The sequence below is a fragment of the Rhinolophus hipposideros genome, assembly GCF_964194185.1.
Source record: "Rhinolophus hipposideros genome assembly, chromosome: 8".
In the NCBI taxonomy this organism is placed as follows: domain Eukaryota; kingdom Metazoa; phylum Chordata; class Mammalia; order Chiroptera; family Rhinolophidae; genus Rhinolophus; species Rhinolophus hipposideros.
This window is the reverse complement of record NC_138054.1, coordinates 62,482,477-62,503,998: the sequence shown is the minus strand read 5'-3', so window position 1 is coordinate 62,503,998 and position 21,522 is coordinate 62,482,477. Positions and strand designations below refer to the sequence as shown.

Here is a 21,522-nt window from a genome sequence, read left to right as displayed (position 1 = left end):
AAAAAAAAGTATTATGTTTTTAAATTTCAGCTTTATTGAGGTATAATTGACAGGTAAAATTATTAAAATCTTTAAAGTATACATCATGGTGGTCTGATATACATGTACTTTGTAAACAAATTTCTCCCCAAAGTTAATTAACACATCCTTCCCCTCACACATTTATCTTTGTGTGTGTGTGAGAGAGATTTAAGTTCTACTTCCTTAGCAAATTACAATTATACAATGCAGTGTTATCAACGTAGTCATGTTTTACATCAGGTCCTCACGGGAGAAACAATTCTATGAGCGACTCCAGGTGCCACGTGGTTTAGCAAGGCATCACATTGGGGACTCCCAGCTCACATTCTTGCAAGGAACAATGTAAACCCAAAGTACAAAAGTTTGTATGGCACAGAGAAAGAAAACGTTGCTTTACCGTGAACATCAGACTTGTTATTCTAGTATCTTGTAAAAGACTCAGAACGAACACCATTTCAAGTGTCTCTTATTTTCTCTTGGTGTCTGCAGGAACTGCATTGGGCAACAGTTTGCCATGATGGAGTTAAAAGTGGCCATTGCTTTGATTCTGCTCCGCTTCCAGTTGACTCCAGATCCCACCAGGCCTCTTTCTGTTGTGCCTCAGGTTGTTCTCCGACCCAAGAATGGGGTCCACTTGTACCTGAAAAAACTTTCTTAATGTTAGAGCCCAGGGTACAATGATTATATATTTTTTGTTTTAACATTAAATTTACAACTAATGGTCCAAGCGAATGGAGAGGAATCAAAGTATGGTGGGAAGGTTAGGGGTAGGTGGTATGGGGGGTCTCTGTGGAGCTGCATATCATCCAAAAACATTTTTGGGTGACACTCTGTATCACCTAGATCTGTTTCTGTATGACTTTGGGAGATTTTCAGGACTTTTCTGTTTGATTTTGGCTACTATTAATGCTATATACCAAGAAGTTTGCTAGATGACATTCATATATGTTCTGTTGTTTTTAAAAATAACTTTTCAGAATTACGCAGTAATAGATGAATGTATTTCCAACAGTAGAAAAACATGTAGAATAAAAAGAAAAAATCTCATTTCAGGTAGCATACCCCTACTTCCCTGACCAATCCTACTGCTTTTCCTAAACACAGAATAGTTTGGTGTGCATTCTTTCAGACTGTTTCCTGTACATTTCATATGTATGTATGTATTCTTATAGAGGGGATCAAATCCATATTGTTCTTGCCTTTTTCACTCAATAAAAATACATCTCATTCCGAATCATGGCTTCATGATATTCTGTAACATGGATGTACTATAACTTAATTCGTTTGCCATTATGGGACATTTAAGTTATTTGTAGTTTTAAAAATATGCTTATTGGCTATTTATGTTTATCTTTGTTTTGTTCTCTATGACTTTCACATCATCTATTTTTCTTTTGTATGGAGTTGTCTTTTTCTTAATTTCCACAACACCCGAATGAACTGGGAGCTACTAATTATTCATTAAAATATTTAAATAACTGAATGGTATCCTATCTTACCATATATTGTTGAAAATTTTGTTTGCTTTAAACGATTTCTTTTATACCAATTTTACTTGTAATTACAGATATAGATTATTACATACTAATATGCCAATTTCAGTTATGGATACAGATGTACATACACACAGATACACCCACACATGTATACACACACACATGTATACACACACAGACACATACATCATTATGAATTATATTTTATCCCAGGAAAGAAATAATTGTTCAAAATTAATTAGCAGATTGACAGTTAAAACACAAAAGATGGTATTAATATATGCTGGAACACACTGGATAAGAATCAACATTTAATCTTGATTTCAAAATACTTTAAGAGCTGGTGATTGTAAGAATTTTTCTAAGTTTTATAATTTAGAACCCTAGAAACCTGTGGCCTTCATATTTATCAGTGACTACCTCAAAGCATGCCCCCAATAGTCCATCCAGACTATGGCAAGGCTGTTCTGGATACCATCGAGCATTTTAAGGAAAGAAAATGAAGAGACACACATATTTGAAAGGAAGAACAAAAACTGTCATTATTAGAGCCAGGAGGAAGTGATTGGGATTAAAGCGTGCTAAAATATATGCATCTTTTGAGGGCAGGAGGATTAAAATACCAAATAATTTTAGACTTTTAAGCATGTAAGATAAAAATGTCAAACTTAGACACTAAAGAACAGAAATAAAATGTATAAATTCTAAATCTGTAGAAGAAAGTATGGAACAGGGAAAAAAAATAGAATATAAAAAAATTCAACATATTTCCCCCCAAAAAAATGCAAGAAAGGAGGAAAAAGCATAGGAAAGGAAGGATAAACTGAAACCACAAAGTAAGATGATAGGAACATGTGCAAATATATCAATAATCAATGAGTGTGAATAGAAGGACCTCATGAGTAAAGACAGAGGTTGTCAGAACAGATTTTTAGAATTTAAGACATTCCTAAATCATTAGGCCACAGAATTATTGAAAATAAAAGGATGGTGTATATAAGCCAGGAAATTGGAGTGGCTATATTAATATTACAAAATAGACTAAGTAAAATAAAACCATTATCTGGGAATAAAAGAGGCATTACACTAAAAAGAGAAATATTCAACACAGTAGGAAGCTATAACAAGTCTAAACATGGAAGCAGAATTTAAGAACCTCAAAATATATATCAAAAAATTTATAAAACTACAGGGACATATTAACAAACCCATAATTTTGATGGGACCTCTCAATATACTAGCTCAAATATTAATAGACTTATAACATTTATAATTGTAATATAGTAAAGACATAGAAGATTCTAACTAACATTTTTGATTTAATGAATATACAGAACTCAGCATCTAAAAATTAGAATTCAAACTTATGAAAATACAATGGACATTTACAAAAATTGAGCACATACAACACCATATAACAATTCTCAAAATATTTCAAAGAATTAATTTATTACAAACCATATTCTCAGACAACAGTGCAGTTAAGTCAGAAATCAATAGCAAAAGGTATTGTGTGTCCAGACCCTATTCATCCATGCAACTGCAGTCCTAAATTACAGTTTATACAATGAACAATCCCAACAACCAGGTCCAGCACGCCAGCAACTCTCCTGGATTAGCAATCCGTATATGACAACCCCAGCTAGACCCTCACTGATCTCCAGGTAGACCCTCATTGATCTCCAATGGACACATTTTTTCAGCTAATATTTCAAGGAGCTTCACTATGGGTCAAAAGAGAAAAGGAATGAAAGGAGCATATAAATCTACTTTTGACACATGCAAACTGTACTATTAACTATCATGAGGATACCTCACATCCATTGGCATAGTTACTATAAAAACAAACAAACATCAAACAGAAAAGAACAAGTGTTAATGAGGATGTGGAGAAATTGAAACATTTGTGCTCTGTTGGTGGGAATGTAAAATGGTACAGCCACTATGGAAAACAGAATGATGTTTCCTCAAAAAATTAAAAATAGAATTACCATATGTCCCAGCAATCCCACTTCTGGGTACATATCTGAAAGACTTGAAAGTAGATATTTGCACATCCATATTTATAGAAATTTTATTAACAGTAACCAAGAGGTGGAAACAACCCAAATGTCCTTCAATGGATAAATGGATAAACAAAATGTGCTCTATACATATACCATGTGTTATATATTACATGGAATGATCCATATAATAATGTGGTAGAGTTGGAAATGTCAGTATGAACTCATGTTTAATTTAATATAGACAGTTACATATAGGAATTTCTAGATATGAGTATATACCTAAGTTAGCATACAGTCATATATATCTTTGCTCTGTCAGCTAACGGGGCCTAAAAGAAATGACACCCCAGTAGCAATGACCACACCTAGTGCTTACATATTGCTTTCCAATACCCTTCTCCAATAAATCGAACCAAAGATCCCTGAAGAAATGGCTGACTCCAGAAATGGGGCAGAAAATATACGAGATAAGCCTGGCATATCTTGTGCCAGAAAATAAGTTAAACAAAAACAAAACAAGCACTGACAGACTAATATCAAAGAAACACATGAGACGGCTGAAAGAGTTCTCAATAGCCAAAGCCAGAACAAGTTGAACAAGATAAATAAGGTTGTATTGCATTATAACCTTATTGTATTGTATTGCAAAATAAGGTTGTATTGCAAAATAAATTCCCAATGAGTGCATACTGACATACATAAATGGGTGAATAAATTAATAAATGGGAGAAAGAGATAGATCTCTCTTGCAGAAGAATTTCAAATAATTTATGTAGATACTCTGTCCTCAAAGAAGGGAAATATAACTCTCCACTCCTTAGGTATGGGCTGTGCCCAATGACTTCATTGTAATGAAATTATAAACACAACTCCATTTACAATAACCCCCAAATGCATAAAATATGTAGGAATAAAGTTTACAGAAACATGTTCAAGCCTATAGACCCAAACTATAAAACTTTGCTAAATAATTCTATAATTCCCATTTCTCTCTTTTTTATAGGTCAAATTATTTGATGAAATTTTCCAAGTTTTTCTCTATATTCTAAAACACATTAAATATAATTATTTTAGTGTCTCTGCCTGGCTTCTCAAATTTAGATCACCTGCAGGATTATTTCTGTTGTCTTTTTCTTGTTTTCTTTTGCTTTTTGGTCAATTGGACTGTTTCTTGGCATGTTGGCTGTGGTTTTATTAAATGGTGAAAGTGGTGTTTAATGAGTTGCAGAGGCTCTATTTGTATTATCTTTTTTTTTTCTTTAGCTTTTATTTACTTTAAGTGTTTTTCCAGGACCCATCAGCTCTAAGTCAAGCAGTTGTTTCAGTCTAGTTGTGGAGGGCGCAGCTCACAGTGGCCCATGTGGGGATCGAACCGGCAACCTTGTTGTTAAGAGCACTGTGTTCTAACCAACTAAGCTAACTGGCCACCCTGGGTCTGTGTTATATTAAAGAGAGTTGATTTATCTTCTGGCAGTCACATGGAATACTGGCAGAGCCTCATGAGACAATTGAGGGGAAGTAGACACAGCATTTCCTTTCAGGGGTTTGCAGTTGCTTTGCTTTATAGTAGTTATAATTATAATGTACAAGCATTTTGAACCATTGCTCCCTACTATGGAGCCCAAAAAGCTCTAAAGGCACCTACAAAGGTTTGAGGGTCAGGGGCATGTAGAGAAAGGGACCAATAGAGAGGAGCGTATGTAGAATGTGATCCTCAGTTTTCTTTCCAAGACAAATGGGAGAGACGTATTACCCAGAACCCATATCTGAAATTCTTTGAACACATTTCCCAATGACCTTGGACACCATTAAGAAGTGTGCCTTCAGTCACCAGGGTAGTGCCCAGGTGAACAGGACAGTGACTAAAGGACAGGGAGTAAACTCATTCACCATGAGCTATTTCATCCACGAGCGTGCTGTCCCACTTCTTCTCTTCTGATACCTCCACATCGTGCCTGGAAGCAGAGTTTAACAAAACCAAAACTCATCCTCCCTGGTCAGCACACTTTCCTGCATCACGATGATCTGGTTTACAAATCAGCCATCAGAACATCCATTTTAATAAATATTGCCTGGTGGCCCATAAGCACCCAGGTTTGTCTTGGGCTTTGCATTGCCTGAGACCTCTGTAAAACACCAGTTGCCTAAGATACAAACCCTGGGGATGGATGAGTCCTCTGTGGTGGTTGGACAAAATGTAGCATACAAGTTGTCCTCAAGAAATAAATGTTACCGTATTTCCCCAAGAAGAAGACCTAGCCAGACCATCAGCTCTAATGCATCTTTTGGAGCAAAAATTAATATAAGACCCGGTATGTTATGTTATGTTGTGTTGTGTTGTGTTGTGTTATGTTATGTTATGTTATGTTATGTTATGTTATGTTATGTTATGTTATGTTATGTTATGTTATGTTATAAGACCCAGTCTTATATTATATTAAAAGGAGACTGAGCAGGACCAGTTTCAGAATGCCACACACCTAACTTCCAGCCAGGGCTCTCTCTACAAAGGCCACCTCCCCCATCTCCCCAGGGATCTCAAATATGGCCACTACACTCAGACTCCCAACCTGGACAGTCTCTTTCCTCTCCGCTCTGGAAAAGGAGTTGCTGCTGGTCCTGCATGGATCTTCCCAGAGCTGTGCAAGATCTGTCACCTGGTGGACGTTCAAGATATTGCAAGCAATAGAGAGAAAGGATAAAGAACAGGGACAGATGGTTGTCAAAAAAGATAGCCCTATACTTCGTGAATGACCTTTTAGAAAGGGTTTGGCCTCGAAACAAATAGGAATCCACTGACACGCATACACACACACACACACACACACACACAATTTACACAGACCTTCACCCTGACACCAGAGTGAGCTGGGACATCAGGAACTGGGGTGTATGGGGTGTATGGAGAAAAGAAGCATCAGGAGTGTAGTCACCCAGGAGGGCTTCAGGGATGGAGGCTGAGGCAGTGCTTTCCAGGCGAATGGGAGTCCACTGGGCTCAGCTGATCCATCAACCAAGCCTAGTGTCACCCAGCCCAGCTAGCTTGCAGACTAATTCCAGACCCTACTTGGTAAAGAAGGAACTTTGGGAAGAAATGAAACCATTTTTAATACCCTTGACGGGACCAGGTGACAGGAGCGGGTCTACGGTGGGCCATAGCGGTGAACAATGGGAATGGGCCATTGTTGCTAGGCAGGTAGCTGTGTATGGTGGCCTTGGGTCTACAGCATGCCAGGTCTTATGCCAGGGCTTTACCCTGGACTCTTAGCACAAATATGAAGTAGACCCTCTTTTTAATGTTCATTTAAGGAAAACAAAACCGAGACCCAGAGAAGTTAAGTGATTTGCTCAAGGTCACACAACTGATTTAAGTGGCTGAGCTGGGACTGGCTGACACATATTTATTCATTCAACAAACACCAAGAACTTATTCTGTTCAGGGACTATGCCAGATGTCCTGGGGATGTTCTGCCCTCCAGAAGCTTCCAGACTTAGAGCATAGCCCACCCAGTGAACACATGGAGGGAAAGAGGAGGCAGAGAGCCATCCTGAAGGAGGTGAGTCTGGCAGAGGAAACATCCTGGGCCCTGAACAAGAACAGCACTGAGATGTGAAGCAGCGTGGGAGGCGAGGGAGGGGAGGTGGGAGTAGGCACAGAGTCGCAGAAGGCCTCCAGTGTGGCGGTCTAGTGGCTGCTCAAGATATTGCAGGCAAAGCAGAAAGGCAAAGTATGATGGCTCTCGTTAACATTGAGCATATACTATATGCTTTCTGTACATACATTAACTCACTTACTCTTCACCACAAACTTAGATGACTGGCATCATTTCACCCTTAGTTTTCAGACTCAGGCGCTGAAGTACCTTTGTTACTAACTTACCTGACATTACACTAATATGAAATTGGCAGGGTGGGATTTGCCTGGGGAAGTCTAGCTTCAAGCCCCTGCCCACAGCCACTAAGCTACATTTGCCTGGAGGAGTGAGGTTTGTCTTGCAGGAGTAAAGGGCTAGATGCTTGTTGGATCTGTGTTTGGGAAAGGTCTGTCTAGTGGCAGTGTGGAGGATGGTTTCAGTGTGCAGCAAGAGTGAAAATAAAACATCTCCATGTAAGATGGAGACCCGAGCAAGGGATCTGGAAGTGGGGGTAAGGGAGGCTGATTCAGTATGAACCCCACCTCTGGCCTGGGTGGATGGGTGGTGGTGCCACTAACAGGAACAAGGGACTCAGGTTGGTGAAAGATCGGGAAGCCCATTATGGACCCAAGGTGTGTGAGCGTTTGTGCAAGAGGCAACTTCAGGGAATGGAGCTGAAGGTGCTGATTTGGAAGTTGATACTTCAAAGGAAGTGATGTAAAGAATGGAGTGGATAAAGTCCCCACGCCATTCCTTCAACAAAAATGTACTGGGGACCTCCCGTATTCCCGACTTGTGCAAGACACTACAATAAACAAGACAGATGTGGTCTGTGTCTCACGGAGTTCAAAGTCACAGGGTTGTTCAGAGAGCAACACCCAACATGTGAGCCTGGTGAGCTGAGGGTGGGTGGTCAGGAATAGCTCCCCAAAGAAAACGGCTATTACCCATTATGTCGAGAGCAAAAGGATCACATAAGCCATTGTATCTTGACACAAGAAGTTGGAACTACGGAGCAGTGTCTGCAGAGTACTGGGGGTGAAAAACATTGAGGGGTGAGTGGGAAGGATGGAGGCAGACACAGCAAATGTCAACCACTTCTCTTAGATACCTGAAGGGACCCCTCTCCACTTTCCCACACGTATCTTTCCAAATGGACTGTAGGCACTTTACTGCAATGGCAAGCTTTCTCTATTCTTCTTCCCATTTCCCTCCCTCTCCTCTCCCTCTCCTTCTCCCTCTCTCTTTTCCTCTCCCTCTCTCTCTCTCCTTCTCCTTCTCTTTTTCCCTCTCCCTCTCCCTCTCCAGAAAACCCTGTGCTGGAATGTAATTAGCCATGGATTTAAAGTCAAAAGACCAGTGTCCAATGCCACTAACTGGCTATGTGAGTTTGAGCAAGTCACCTCCCTCTAAGTTTGCATTTTCTCCTCAAGACAATGGGCCCAGTTATACAACCTGACAGGAGCTACAGAATGAGACTCTAATCAGAAAGCATCCCACACCATACCAGCTTATGTGTAAAACCTACTACCACCACCGTCACTGTGCTTGGGTTTGAGGAAAGGCCCTCTCCAGTCTCTTGTTTCAGCTATTTAGCTCTTGGGGCCTGGAAGATTCTTCCATCAGTTTCTCTGACCCCTCTTTCTCTCTTTGCTCTCTTCTCACTGGAGCTCCCTCTCCTCCTGGACCCTTCCCCCTTTGCCATCACCTGTCCTCACAGCCCCAAGCTCACAGCTAGAACCAGTCAAGGGCCAAGTCATTCATATGCAAAGTCCATGTACAGAATTGTACCTGTTTCAGTAATGCAGAAGGAACCTGTGTAACTAACCCCATTGTGGTGGTGCCTCTAGAGGTCCAGGAGAGCAGTTGGGTCTAGCATGTTCTGTACCCACCAGCTATGCCGAGCATTTAGCCTGCCTCTCACCCCAAATTGTTACAGGACTTGGTCAGGTGCCATCTCCTGCTTGGGCTTCAGATTCCACAATGCCATATTAGTAAACTGGGCTTAAGGATTTTGCTAGCTCTGACACACTGTGGTCTTTCATCCAATTCAATTTATCCTATAATAATAACAGGAATTTTAAAAATAGCTAAATTTATTGTGCACTGTGTGCTAGGCACTGTGCTGTGTGTTATCGGTATTGCTTCTTTCAATCTTCACAACATCTTTTATTAGATACCTTTTACTTCCCTCAAATTACAGACGAGTAAACCAGAGTTACTCGAGTGAAGTTGATTTATCCAAGGTCACAGATATTAAGTATCAGGGCACAGTGGTGCTGTATCTGGGCTGCCTGACCCAGACCTGGGCTCTTAACCTCTCAATGTGATCCAACCTGAAGAGAAAAAAGCCTGGCTCCACTACTAACGGCTCAACTGAGCTTCAGACCTGAACTGTGCACCCAAATATCCTCCTCCACGCCCTGTAGATATCCCACAGGCTCTTAATGCCACATGTCTACATAGATGCGTCACCCCACACATACCCGCGCTTGTCCCCTGGCAACTGCCATTCTCAATGCCACTCACTCGGCTATGTAAGAATCAGAAAACCGTGCCCGCACCAGCTGGTAGGGCCTGGGGGAGGCGCTGTCTGCACAGCCTAGTGCAGAGTCCCTGAGTCCACCATCCTCCACATTGCTCAGGACCACACTGGGACTCATCCTTGACCTCTCTCTCTCTCTCTCTCTCTCTCTCTCTCACTTCTCCAGGGGGCTAAGGTCTCCAGAGAACATGGTCCCAGAAATGGTCATTCCTAATCCTCTGAAATAATGCCCCAGGGTAAAAGCCACTGGGTTCCCAGACCATTTCTGAGAGAAAGGAGGTGTGTCATCAGGACCGGGATGACTAACCTCCCAATAGCCTGGCCCCACCATGCATGGAACCTGAGATATTCATGGCCTTGGCCGCTGGGGCCACAAGGAGGGGGCACTGGAGGCCTGGCTGCCCTTGAAGCCCACAGGAACACTGAGCAAGGAGCTGGCACAACCTGTGGGGGGTCCCAAGGGACACGCCATGGGAAGGCCTCTGGTCCCAGTACTTAAGGAGCAAGAACCGCACTTGAAGCTCAAGTTCAAAGCCTCTGATGAATCTGCTCTTCCTGCTGGGTGTGCAGCCACCAAATGGCAGCCAATGTTATAGGCAGAGGGAGAGCAGCACCCTCCCCTCCCACACCCTTCCCTCAAAAACAACAACAAAACAAAAACTGAAGGGCACATGATGTGGGCAGTGATGTTCAGGAGGGTTTGCCACTGATCCCAGGACCGTCAACCAGAGAGAGAATCTGAGTGCACGTATGTAGATGTGCCCACGTGTGCGTCTGCCTGTGTGGGGCTGAAGGGTGAAGACAGACTTACAGCTGGACAGGTGACTGAAGTTAAGTCCCTTTTAGGTCTCTTCACCACCTCCAGGGCGTCCCTTCCTCTGAGTCCAGCCCTGTCCTGGGGGCCGGTGACACAGAGAGGGAAGTGGCCCCACGCCTGCCCTTGAGGAGTTTCCAGGCCTGGGCTGGAGCTGGACACAGACAAGTAAACAGACAACAAGGTGAGATGAATGCAGAAATGACTAGACTAGCGCAGAGAAGCACCTAACCCGGTGGGGGTGGAGCTTCCCGGGGGAGGAGCTTCCCAGAGGAAGTGACATCTAAGCTGAGCCTACAGGGCCTTCCGGCAAGAGCCAGGTGCAATTATAACATATATTACCTCTTTCCTTCCAGCAGCCCTACAGGGAAGACACAACAACCAGTTTTACTGACAAGCGAATGGAGTATCTGAATGGTCCCACAAACAGTGAGGAACACAGCTGGAATTTGAGCCAGTTTGCACGATTCTCAATATCAAACTCTTGGCCACTGTGTGTACTTCCAGGAACTGAAAACTGGGGGGAGAGCTGAGCTGGGGGATTCAGGCCCTGGGCCAGATCTGGAAGGGAGGCAGTTGCCTCCTGTCCTAGTCTCAGCAAATCTGATGGCTCCAGTCATCTGACTCACCTGTGAGGTTGGTCCATGGGGACAGGGCAAAGTGTGTGTGACTTGGGTCACACCCCTGTCCCAATGACATTCTGCACCCTCCACCCCACCTCTACCCTGAGCTGGAGGAAATTCTGCCCAGCAGTAGTCGCGATCTGATGGCTCCTTGAAGCACAATAAGTAAGCAGCATTTCTGCTCATAATGCTGAGAATGAGTGAAGTAATCATGAAAATCATCTTGATCACCTGACATTCTGTCCTTTAACAAGTGACACTCAAGATAGAACTCCACAGCCTTTTTTTGAAATTAACTCCAGACTGGAAGTTCCTCTTCAAGTCTAACTGAAGTAAGCTGTACTGCAAACTGTCTTCAGCTCTGCAGTTCCTGGGTGGAGCCTTCAGTCCCTGAGTTTGGGTGTGACCTATGATGTAACCCTGTGAAATTCACACGTTTTGGGTAGGGGGGGGGGAAGGAGCACGCATGTCCTATAGCAGTAAGAGAATCTCCTGGTCCTAGAGCCAAAGCCTGGGCAACCTGAGCATGTGGAGGGATGGGGACTTTCCTGGCCAAGGGTGGCATCAGGGCAGTTTGGACAGGTGCAGAGAGCAGGTGAAAGGCCAACGGGAAGAACCAGGTGGAAATAGAGAAAGGATGTAAGATGAAAGGGGACGGTGAAAACTCGGCTCACGTGGAGAAAAGAGGGAGCCCGGACAGACACAAGGAGATGGAGATAAAAGCAGAAGCCAAGAGATGCACTCGGAGACAGAAAGAGTGACTGAGGTGGGAGATCGATAAAGGATGGGAGGGCCTGAAAGCAGACCAGGACTGGGTTGGGAGGTCCTAAATGGGGACAAAGTGTGGGAAGGGAGCCGGAAGGCGTGAAGGAGCACCGGCCATTTGGGAGTTCCTGCGGGCCCAGCTCCCCTCTCCCCGGGCGAGGCCCTCCCCCTCAGCTGTCACTCTAGGAGCTCAGAATCGCCCCCACCCCCACCCCATCCCGGCCGGGGGTGGAGAGCTCACCTCCCGCCCGGCCCCAGCCCGGAGGCTCCCGCTCCCCAGGCACTCCGAGAGCCGCCCCCTCGGGACTGGCTGTGCAGCCCCGATAGATGGTGAGGGGCCCAGCTGGTGCGTTATCAGCCTCCTCCAGGAGAGAACCTGAGCCACTCAGCGGCTGCCAGTCTGAGATTAGGCCCCGGGTGGGTCATTAAGCGCCGCCCTGGACCTGGCCCTGGCCCAGCCTCCTTTCCCTCCCTCATCTGACCAGACCGGCAGGTGGGAACTAGCGATAAGGATTGCGGGCTTGGGCGATTCTGGGGCCCGCAGCTTCATGCCCCCTGCCCCCAGTCGGGGCAGGAACATGGGGTGGGGGGAGGAAGGTCAGTGCCAGCCCAGCACCTGCAAGGACCCCCAGAGTTCCCACCATCTTGGTCCTGACAGCATGGGGGGGGTGGGGGCTGAGGAGGCCCAGGCAGAGTGCTGGGGGACCGGCCCCAGGAACCAGGGTAGGACAGCAGCTGCTGCAGGCGCCTCCTGGTAAAACCTCACAGGTGAGGAGGACTGGCTTCACTCTGCAGAAAGACAGAGGGACAGGGGTGGCTCTGCCTTCAAGCAGGCAGGCTGATGAGGGGCCAGACCGGAACCTACCCCCACGCCTCAGGGACAGATGGGGGCAGCAGTGGGAAGGAATACAGCTTGATGCAAGGAGAATTAGAGCCGGGCAGCCAAAAGGTCCAGACCAGGAGGCTGCAGAGGAAGAAAGGGGTATTTGTACTTTAGCAGAGGCCCTTTAGGAACCTCCATCTCTCCTTCAATAAGTGAGAGGCTGGGCTGGCTGGTCCCCTGGCTCTGCCCTCTGGTCTAATCAAGGAAGACTTTCTAGAGGAAGAGGAACCTTGGTTGGGCCAAGAAAAAGAAGTTTGCAGAGTTTAAACTAGCAGAGGTGGGTGAGAAGGCATCAGTCCATATGAGCAAAAGCCTACAGTGGGAATCACAAGAGCTACAGCCACCATGCACTGAGCTGAAGCTCAGAGAGGGGAGGACACTTGCCCCATGTCACACAGCAGGGCAGGGGGAGGCCTGAGGCAAAGAGCCTGCCATCCCTCTGCTCAGGGTTCTTCCCCCTGCTGTGGACTGCTAACTAGACCGCATGGAGGAGAGAAGGGATTATTGGGATTGCAGATCGGTCTCCCCGAGGGGTATTTTAGTAAAGCATTAGAACAGCAAAGGAATGGTTGTAATGAAGTGGCAGTGCTGTGACAGGCTGGGATAGGAGGCAGAAGATGTTGGGGGAAAGGTGGACGGCCTCCTACCCTCTACCCCCACTCCTCTGCATATAGCAGTGCTCTGTTGTCACCCCTGAGACAGAAGCTATAATAGTCACAGAGGTGACAGGCCTCTGTAAGAACAATAGTCACAGAGGTGACAGGCCTCCATGGTCAGCCAGCCCCTAAGTCATGCCTCTCCTCTCCTCTCCTCTCTTTCCTGCTTCATTCCCATTGGGACTCAGTTCACTGACTCCACTGCTGCTCAGGACTGGGAGTCAGTGGTGTCTGTGAGGACTATCTTACACCAGCTCTGGGGTGAGACTGGCCAAACCCTCCACAGAGGGGAAGCTGATCTCCGAGAGGATGGCGACCCTACCAACGTCACACAGCAAGCCAAATCTGGGCTTCCTGAGTCCTAGCCCAAGACCCTTGCCTGGTGCTTCCTATGCCCAAAAGCCCAGAGAAGCCAATGGGAGGGTGATCACCCTGGACGGATGAGAAGTGAGTGAACCCACTGCAATGCCAAGCAGTATGGAGGCAAGAGGAGAGGAGGTGGGTGCTGCCTGGAAGAAGGGCGGAGTGGGTGAGAGTCCCTGGCCCCTAAGGACTCCCAGAGAGGGCTTCCTGGACAGCCTCCAAAGCCACCATGACAACAGCTTTGGAAGGTGATTCTCCTGATTCAGAAAGCAAGGCGGGGCTGCATGGGAGCCTGGGGGACTGTGTCTGAGCCCTGGGAGCCTTGGCCTCAGAAGTATAAAACGTCTTTATTTCACAGAAATAAGGGCCATTTCCACAGTTGGGGGGAGGAAATGTGAGGCAGGATGGGAGGTGCTGCTCTGTCTCCTTCAGAAGGGCCTTCCGAATTGAATTAGGTGGGAGACCCCAGGTCCACAGCCGAACCCCAACCTAGACAGAGCTTGAGTTCTGACCTTGGCTGGGACAATTCAAGGGAGGGTAGGGTAGTGTGGAGTTGGAGGAGTTGGCCCCTTACTGAAGATTCTTGCACAGAGAAGGAGTAGTATTGATCACAAGTGCCCTGGATCGACACTGGAGGCCACAGGCCAGGGGGTTACATGGGGGTGCTCCGGATGTTGCCCTCCTCCTCAGCAACATTCTCATAGGCGTTCTCATGCTCATTGGACCTGAAAGAGGATGACAGCGGTCCTGGCACCTTCCATCCCACCCCTTCTCCCTACCCCATGCTTGTGAGGACAGTATCTTTCAGAATAAACTTTGAATCCCAGAAGGGCATTTACGACCACATCTGGTCTTGTGCACCTGAAACTGGAGGCCTCTCAGCACCACCTCCCCAAATCCCACCTCTGTCCCCCTACTGATCCCTCTCCCCCTACTGAGTCCCTCCACTCATCCCATCAGAGTCCCCTTCCCTCCTTAAGCCCTTTTTCCTCACAGCACCCCTCCCTGTGAGTCCCAATCCACCCACTGAGCCACTCCCCCCACCATGTCCCCATCCTCTTCCTGGGCCCTCTCCCCAAACTGAGGCTTCATGTCCTCATGGAGCCCTGTAGTCCTCACAAAGCCCCCGTCACTCACCAGCCCCTCCCTCAATAGACCCTCTCTCTTCACTGAGCCCTTCCCCACCCTCACCCCGCTCAGAAGCACCGTGGGTCCCTGAAGCACAGGGCAGTCAGTCCTGTACTGACCAGCACCTCACCTGAAGCTGGCAGCCATCGAGGAGTACTTTCCTTCTGTTCCTACTAGGATCCCATCTGCCTTGTTTCCAATGGTCACGACCGTGTTCATAGGCTCCCTGTGGACAGGTGTCATCAGTAGGGCTCTCTGGGTCCCCTCCCTTTTTGTTCCCCCTCCTCCCCAGCGTCCAGTCAGGCCCTCTTCTGGGCTCTGGTTCTCACAAGTCAGAAGCCCCTCTCCCTTGCAGGGCCCCTGTTAGAACCTCATTCTGGCCCCTCCCCATGGGCCCTCACAGGCTTCTCCCTGCTCCAAAGTGGGGACCTCAAGTCCCATCCGAGGCCTTACACTGGGAACTTCCCAGCCACCCTCTGCTGTTCGCTTTCTGCCCTCAGCTCAGTCTCCGGAGCAGACCCAGCAGGACTTAGTGTCTGCCTCAGATTTCCACAGGGCTTTTACCACCCAGTAGGAGCAGCTGTGGTCAACAGCCACTGAAGACAAAGCTGGGGTCAGTGGAGAAAGGAAGCATTACCAACAAAAAGCTTCTGACCTCTTGTTTATGTTTAAATCCACTGAGCGTGGCCTCTGCCGCCACCTCTCTGGAAAATACTCTCACAAGGGTCACAGGGACTCTTATGGCTACTCATCTTTCCTTGGACATCCCACAAGCTTCTCAGACTTAATATGTCCCCAGTTAAACTCAGCAGTAGTCCCAGATCTGCCTCTTGTGTTCTGTGCCTCAGGGAGTGGTCCAGTCAGAAGGCTGGACATTTCTCTGTCCTTGTCCCTTTTGCCCGCTGCTGCCCCCTCCCCCAACTCTCAGGGGGTCCGCCTCCTGACACCTTAGACCTGTCCCCTCTTTCCATCCCCTCTGCTGCCCCCACTGTCCAGACTCTCTGCTGACCTCATGCTCAGCCTCCTTATCACTGTCCTCACCTGCAGATTGTCCCCTAACCCACACATCTGCCATGGGGCAGCCAGCATGCTTCTGTTCGGGTGCACTTCATTCCAGCTTACAAAGTTTCAGTAGATTCCTCCTGCACTAAGGATAAAGCCCACAGTTTGGGGCATTGGTGCACAAGGGTCTGCTTGGCCTAGGACCTGCCTTCCTCGTCAGCTTATCTGGGACTTCTCCATCCCTCTCTCCACCTAGGAGATGCTTGTGTCCCCTCAGTGGGCCATGCAGGGTGGCTGCTTGCACCTAGGCACCAGACTACCTGTGTAAGAGCCGGGGGCAGCTGCAGCCTTGCCCCAGGGTCGGCAAGTGCAGAGTGGGCCAGATTTCAGCCCACCCCCTCTAGTACCTCAGTGGCCTGCCCCTAACTCAGGACCGCTAACGCAGGTGTACTCTTCCCTGACTGCAGTGCCCTTCCAGCTCCACCCTATCCTGAGACTGGCTCCTCCTCATTCTTCAGGCCTCAGGAAAAAGGTACAATGGGAGGCCTTCTCGGACCGCAGCCACCCACATCACCACCGCCCCAGCAGATCAGGCCTGCTCTATATTCTGTACTCCCCTTTAGCGTAAGTGCTTGCACTTGTGATGGCTGCCTCCATGTCAGCCTTCCCTTCCGGTATAGGAGGCTGTGTGTAAGTGCAGGGATTGTGTCTGTCCCCCTAGCCCTCTGGACCCCTACATGTGGCATAGCAGCTGACCCTGAGGAAGGATGGGGACTGTCATTTTCACAGAGGTTTTCACAGCCCCCATCACAGACTGGGCAGCTGTCCCAACAATGCAGATAGAAACACCGAGATTCCAAGAAGAAAAGGCATTTCCCCAACCTCACAGTGAGTGAGCACCAGAGCTACAGGGCCATCAGAGGCAGGTCTGGGAGCCAACAAGCTGGCACCCTAGTCCCCAAGATATCAGGCCTCAGTGTCCCTTCCACACAGTGAGAGGACTGGACTCAGGGTTTCTTAGGCCCTCCTCACTGCTGCTGGAGCAGCAGCAGTGGTCCTGGGGCTGCCCTGCCCTGGGGCCCCGAGTGCAGGTGCAGCCCCGAGGGCCCCAGGCAGTACTCACGGCTCTTCTTGGCACCAGAAGTGGTTGACAGCAAAGGCAATTGCGACGAGGACCAGAAACACGGCCATGGCGATAAGGCCCTGCATCCAGGGCTGCAGGTTCCCCAGGCCTGGAAAGGGGACAAGGGAGTGCTACAGTCGGCGAGGCCAGAGTGGGGGCAGCAAGCGCAGAAAGGAGAGGACGGCCTCAAACCCCAAGGGCTGGTGCTGTGTTAGAGGCCATCAGCCAGCTGCCAGAACAAGAGGAGACATTCTGGGGCGGCAGGGGTGGCAAGGAGGACCCATCTGAACCCCCCTGAGCTCAAGAAAGGAATGATGGTTTAGAGGAAGGAAGATAGGCATTCAAAGAATGAGGGACAGAGGAAGGAACAAGCCTCAGAATGCTGTGTCTGAGGTCCAAACAGCCTGAGCTCCCACCCCCATCGCACCATGGGTCACATGCAGAGACCCACAGGGAGTGTCTGGGCCAAAGGGCAGCCCCCTGGACAGCCGGCCTAGGTCCTGCCAACAGGGGGGGGTTCCCCTCCTCTCTGGCTCTCAGCAAGCTGGGGCAGCCCACAGCTGATCTGACTGGGTTAGCATCTGGAAGATCCTGTTCTGTAACAAGAGGTTTCTCTGGTGCCGGGTAGGGTAGGTCGGGCTGCTCAGCTAGGGGTGCCAGGGTGCCCAGAGAGAAGGATGGGACAGGACTTCTTTGAAAGGCAACACAGAGGGATTCTGTTCTGGGTCTTGGGGGCCAGAAAGGAAGTTTCAAAACCTGGGCCCTTTCAGCTCCTCCAGCTGGGTGCCAGGGGGCTAGGCCAGAGACCCTCGAGGTAGAGGCCCCATTCATGCACCATCTCTGCCTTTTGACACTTAACCCTTGACACCACCTCTAACCCTCAGATGTCTCTGCCCTCAGCCACTGGCAGCCTCAAAGCGCTCTTCTTTCCCAGGGTATCACTGTGCCCCCATGAGCCCGAAAGCTCAGCCGTACAGAGGACATACACACAGAGCAAGTACAGGTCTCAGGAGGGAACAGAGGCCAACAGGAAACTTCAGAGAAGTCCTGCCTCCGGGTGAATACACCTGCATCACTAGTGCTCTCTGTATTTTGAGGGGCCGAGCTGGGCATCAAAAACCTCATTCTGCCTCACTCTCACTCAAAAGTCCTTGAGTCTACCCTAAAGCTCTCCTGCTGCAGTGAAGGCCCTGCCTTTTCTCTGAGCTCTCTCTGAGCCTAGCAGGTATTGGGAAGGAGGGAGGGGTCTCAGAACTCTCTGGCCTATGGCCAGGTGAGATCTTGCTTCTCTCCTTGGGTAACAGAAGATACACAGAAGATACCTGAGTTCCATACTTGCCCAAAAGCAATGTTTTGACTCACCATCTCCCCAAAAACAATGGTTCAGACCCACTGTTTCCTCACGTCAGTGATTGCTCAAGGATCAGGAGTTAGGGCTCAAGCCCTCCCTGCTTCCTCCAAACCCTGCAGCCAACTCCCTCCAAAGACACCAGTGACCACAGTCCCTCTCCTTCTTCCACGTGGCTCTAGAGAGAGCACACAATGCAAGGGCCAGAGTGTGGGGTAGAAGAGAGGTGATCTGAGCCCTGTCCCTTATTGCTCTGCTGTGTGACCCACACAAGTTACTCAACCCCTCTGATCTTCAGTTTCCAAGAAGGCTTCAAAGACCTGGGAGACAGAGTTGAAGCAGATGTGCATGAGAGCTCAGGACACCTGCAAAGGAGGGGGTGCTCTAGAAGCATCTTTGCCAGCGCCCTCTGGACCCAAATCCCACCTGCAGAGTCCTCAGACTGGCTGCAGATGTGGCCTCACAATGCAGGGCAGATACCAGATTTTAGGGTGTGGTGCCAAGCCCTTCCACACCCCTGACATGGCAGCCGTCCTGGGAGGTAGGCAGGGCAGGTTTATTGTCCTCATTTTATGGATGAGAAAACTGAGTCTCGAAGAGGGGCAGTGATTTGCTCAAGGCCACACAGCATGACAGAGGCAGAATTGGACAAAGAGCTCAGGTATGTGGTAAGGGCCACACGGGGGCATTGTCCCCTACCAAAACCCAGGAAACTGAAATAAGGACTTAAGCCAAAGCCATAGGTAAACCAGTGACAGCTCTGCCCCTCCCCCGGCACAAGTGGTTCAGGTCCCACTCCCACCCTCCTTGTAGCCCTTGACCCCTATTCTCAGGACCCATCTATCTCCAGGGAAATTCCTGTTCCTAGAGCTTGAGTCTCAACTCCTCTCCCCAAGCCTAGACACAACATTTCCCCTGCTGTCTCCATTTCTCACTCATGGAAAACAAATCACAGACTGAGGTCTCTGCCTTTGGTGGTTCCTCCCAAGTCCCTGCCCCCCCAAGGGTGGCAAGGGAGGCGAGGAAACAGCCCCCCACCCACGCCTGGGTTGCCAGCACCCATCCCGCCCTCCTCACCTCAGCCTTGCAGGCCTATTTCTATGCTACCTTGTTGACAGCTGGCAGGTGGCGCTGCCATGAGCAGACCCAGAAGGACCAGCATGAGAGGTGGCATGGCTGGAGGCAGCTTCTGGCCCTTCCCTCTGGCTGCTGTTATCGGCGCCTGAAGCAGCTGTGAGGGTTGTCGGTGTGTGGTGTGTGCTGAGATCAGGCTGAGCTCAGACTGGCCGTGGAGGAAAGGAGCTAGTAAGGAAGAGGGCGAGAGAGGAAGGAGGAGGGAGGTGGAGAGAAACTGCCCTCCCTCGCATGGTAATGAGCTGCCAGGACTGGCCTCCCTGGCCAGTGCCCAGCGCACTCGAGATGGCATTTAAGGTCACCTTTCAGAAGCTGACTAAGGAAGTGGGTCTTTGGACCAGGTGGATGTAGGGAGTGTTGGGGCTTCACCTCTAAGCCCCAGGCCTCCCCAAAGGTTTTCCTTCAGCTCCCCCTTCCTGGCAGTGGGGCTGGGCTCTGGGAAATGGAGTGATGTGACGCATTATTGTTCCTGTCTCGAATAAGCCCAGCAGGCAGGACCTCTTGGAAGGCTGACAGCGAGATTAAGAAATTTACTGGCTAGCTTGGGGGAGAGTGGGAAAACCCCAGAGGCTAGGGAAAGGTCAAAGCTGCCCCCTCCCACACATCCCAGCCTATTTCCTGTTCTCCCTTCACCTGTCCCTCCTCAGCCAAGTCCCAGTTATGGGACACAGTTCTGGGACACAGCCCTGGCTTCTGTTCCTTTACTCCCAGCCCAGCTCAGTAGCTCTCTAAATCCACCCTCTCCCACGGGGGTCAGGACAGACAGGCTGAGATTCCCAGTCTCCAGCCTTCCCTACCCACCCCGGCTGAGCTGGTTTAGTTCAGCTCTTCCCCTTGCCCTCAGATGTGGTTCCTGGAGCAAGATCTGGGCTTGGTCAGAAGTCTCTACACATACCTCTGATCTATCTCCACCCATTATAGGAAGAAAAGTAGGAAGGCACAGCCTTGCTGCGTAGGGCACAGGAAGACACCCTCAGGTGGCAAGGTCCTATGTGGGACCCTGAACCCCTGGGCCCACAACCCCCAGGGTCACATGGACTCCATTGGGCCCTCCAGCTCAGGAACTGAGAATGACCCAAGTACCTGTCGAGGCCTGGGGCAAAGGGTCACGCTGGTTCTCCTTGCCTCACTCCTCCCCAGCAGTACAGGAAGCCAGAGATGCTGACAGTGCAGCTCCATAGACACCAAGAAAGAAGAAGACAGAAGACCAAGGCAAAGCCTCAGAGATGGCGGGTTCCCAGAAGTAGGGTGTGAGCTGGAAGCCCCTCCACAGCCTCCCTGGCCAGAAGCCATCAATGCCGCTCACAGGACCTCCTGGGCAGCTCTTTATACTGCAGGACAGGCCTTCCAGGAGCAGTACTCTGACGTCACCCCTCATCCCTGTTTCGTGTGTGTGTGTGTGTGTGTGTGTGTGTGCGCGCGTGCGTATGCCAATGCAGTGGGCCCATTACCACCCAAAGATGGGGAGTTTCAAGGTGATCTAGGGGAAATTGGCTTGGAGTCGAGTGGCACCTCCCATACATGTATGTCCTGTTTTCCCTCCCTATCTAATTCAGTGTTCTCAGAATATTCTGGCACAAAGTTTAGCTAGAGTAGACATTATGCGTGTTAATGAACAGCCACAGAATTACTAACTGGAATGCAATGAACGGGGTTGAATTTAACAAACATCCATAATGCCTTCTTCAAGGGTTTTAAGCAGGGAGTCACATGGTCAGATTAGCATTGAAGAAAACACCTCTCTGGACAGAGAGTGGAGAATGAAAGAGGAGTGCAAAGGCTAGAGAAAGGGAGACCATGGTGAGGCTGCTACAGTAGCCACAGAACCAGGGCTGCAGCCTGCACCAGAGGGGTGGCAGTAGGAATGCATTTGAGCCCCATTCAGGGGTAGACTAGACAGGACGTGATTGCCAGAACACAGTGACTAGCTGGGAGTGGGTGCTGAGCCATGGGGAGGAGTGAGGGTGACTCACGGTTTCT

The 21,522-nt window shown here is 48.9% G+C and overlaps 2 protein-coding genes across 6 annotated transcripts in view; one reads left to right on the top strand and one right to left on the bottom strand.

The window, feature by feature from the left end:
• The window catches only part of CYP4X1 (cytochrome P450 family 4 subfamily X member 1), a 35,073-nt gene extending 33,573 nt beyond the window's left edge, over positions 1-1,500 (top strand). The window contains exon 12 of the mRNA XM_081055961.1: positions 511-1,500. Within this exon, the coding sequence (XP_080912087.1) occupies positions 511-679 (169 nt within the window). The 3' untranslated portion in view covers positions 680-1,500. The remainder of the gene's footprint in view (positions 1-510) is intronic.
• Positions 22-19,690, bottom strand: PDZK1IP1 (PDZK1 interacting protein 1). 5 transcript variants are annotated; one of them, XM_081055964.1, is made up of 8 exons: positions 19,516-19,690; positions 17,061-17,169; positions 15,066-15,161; positions 14,382-14,532; positions 12,771-12,869; positions 11,372-11,560; positions 10,515-10,671; positions 22-661 (listed from the first exon to the last, which is right to left on the bottom strand). In XM_081055964.1, exons 1-4 carry the CDS (start codon positions 19,580-19,582, stop codon positions 14,460-14,462), a joined length of 345 nt encoding a protein of 114 aa, XP_080912090.1. In that variant the 5' UTR covers positions 19,583-19,690; the 3' UTR covers positions 22-661; positions 10,515-10,671; positions 11,372-11,560; positions 12,771-12,869; positions 14,382-14,459. The 5 variants fall into 5 exon arrangements, with proteins under 5 accessions (XP_080912090.1, XP_080912088.1, XP_080912092.1 ...); XM_081055962.1 differs by lacking the exon at positions 11,372-11,560; XM_081055966.1 differs by lacking the exons at positions 10,515-10,671; positions 11,372-11,560.
• Positions 19,691-21,522: the final 1,832 nt, after the last annotated feature.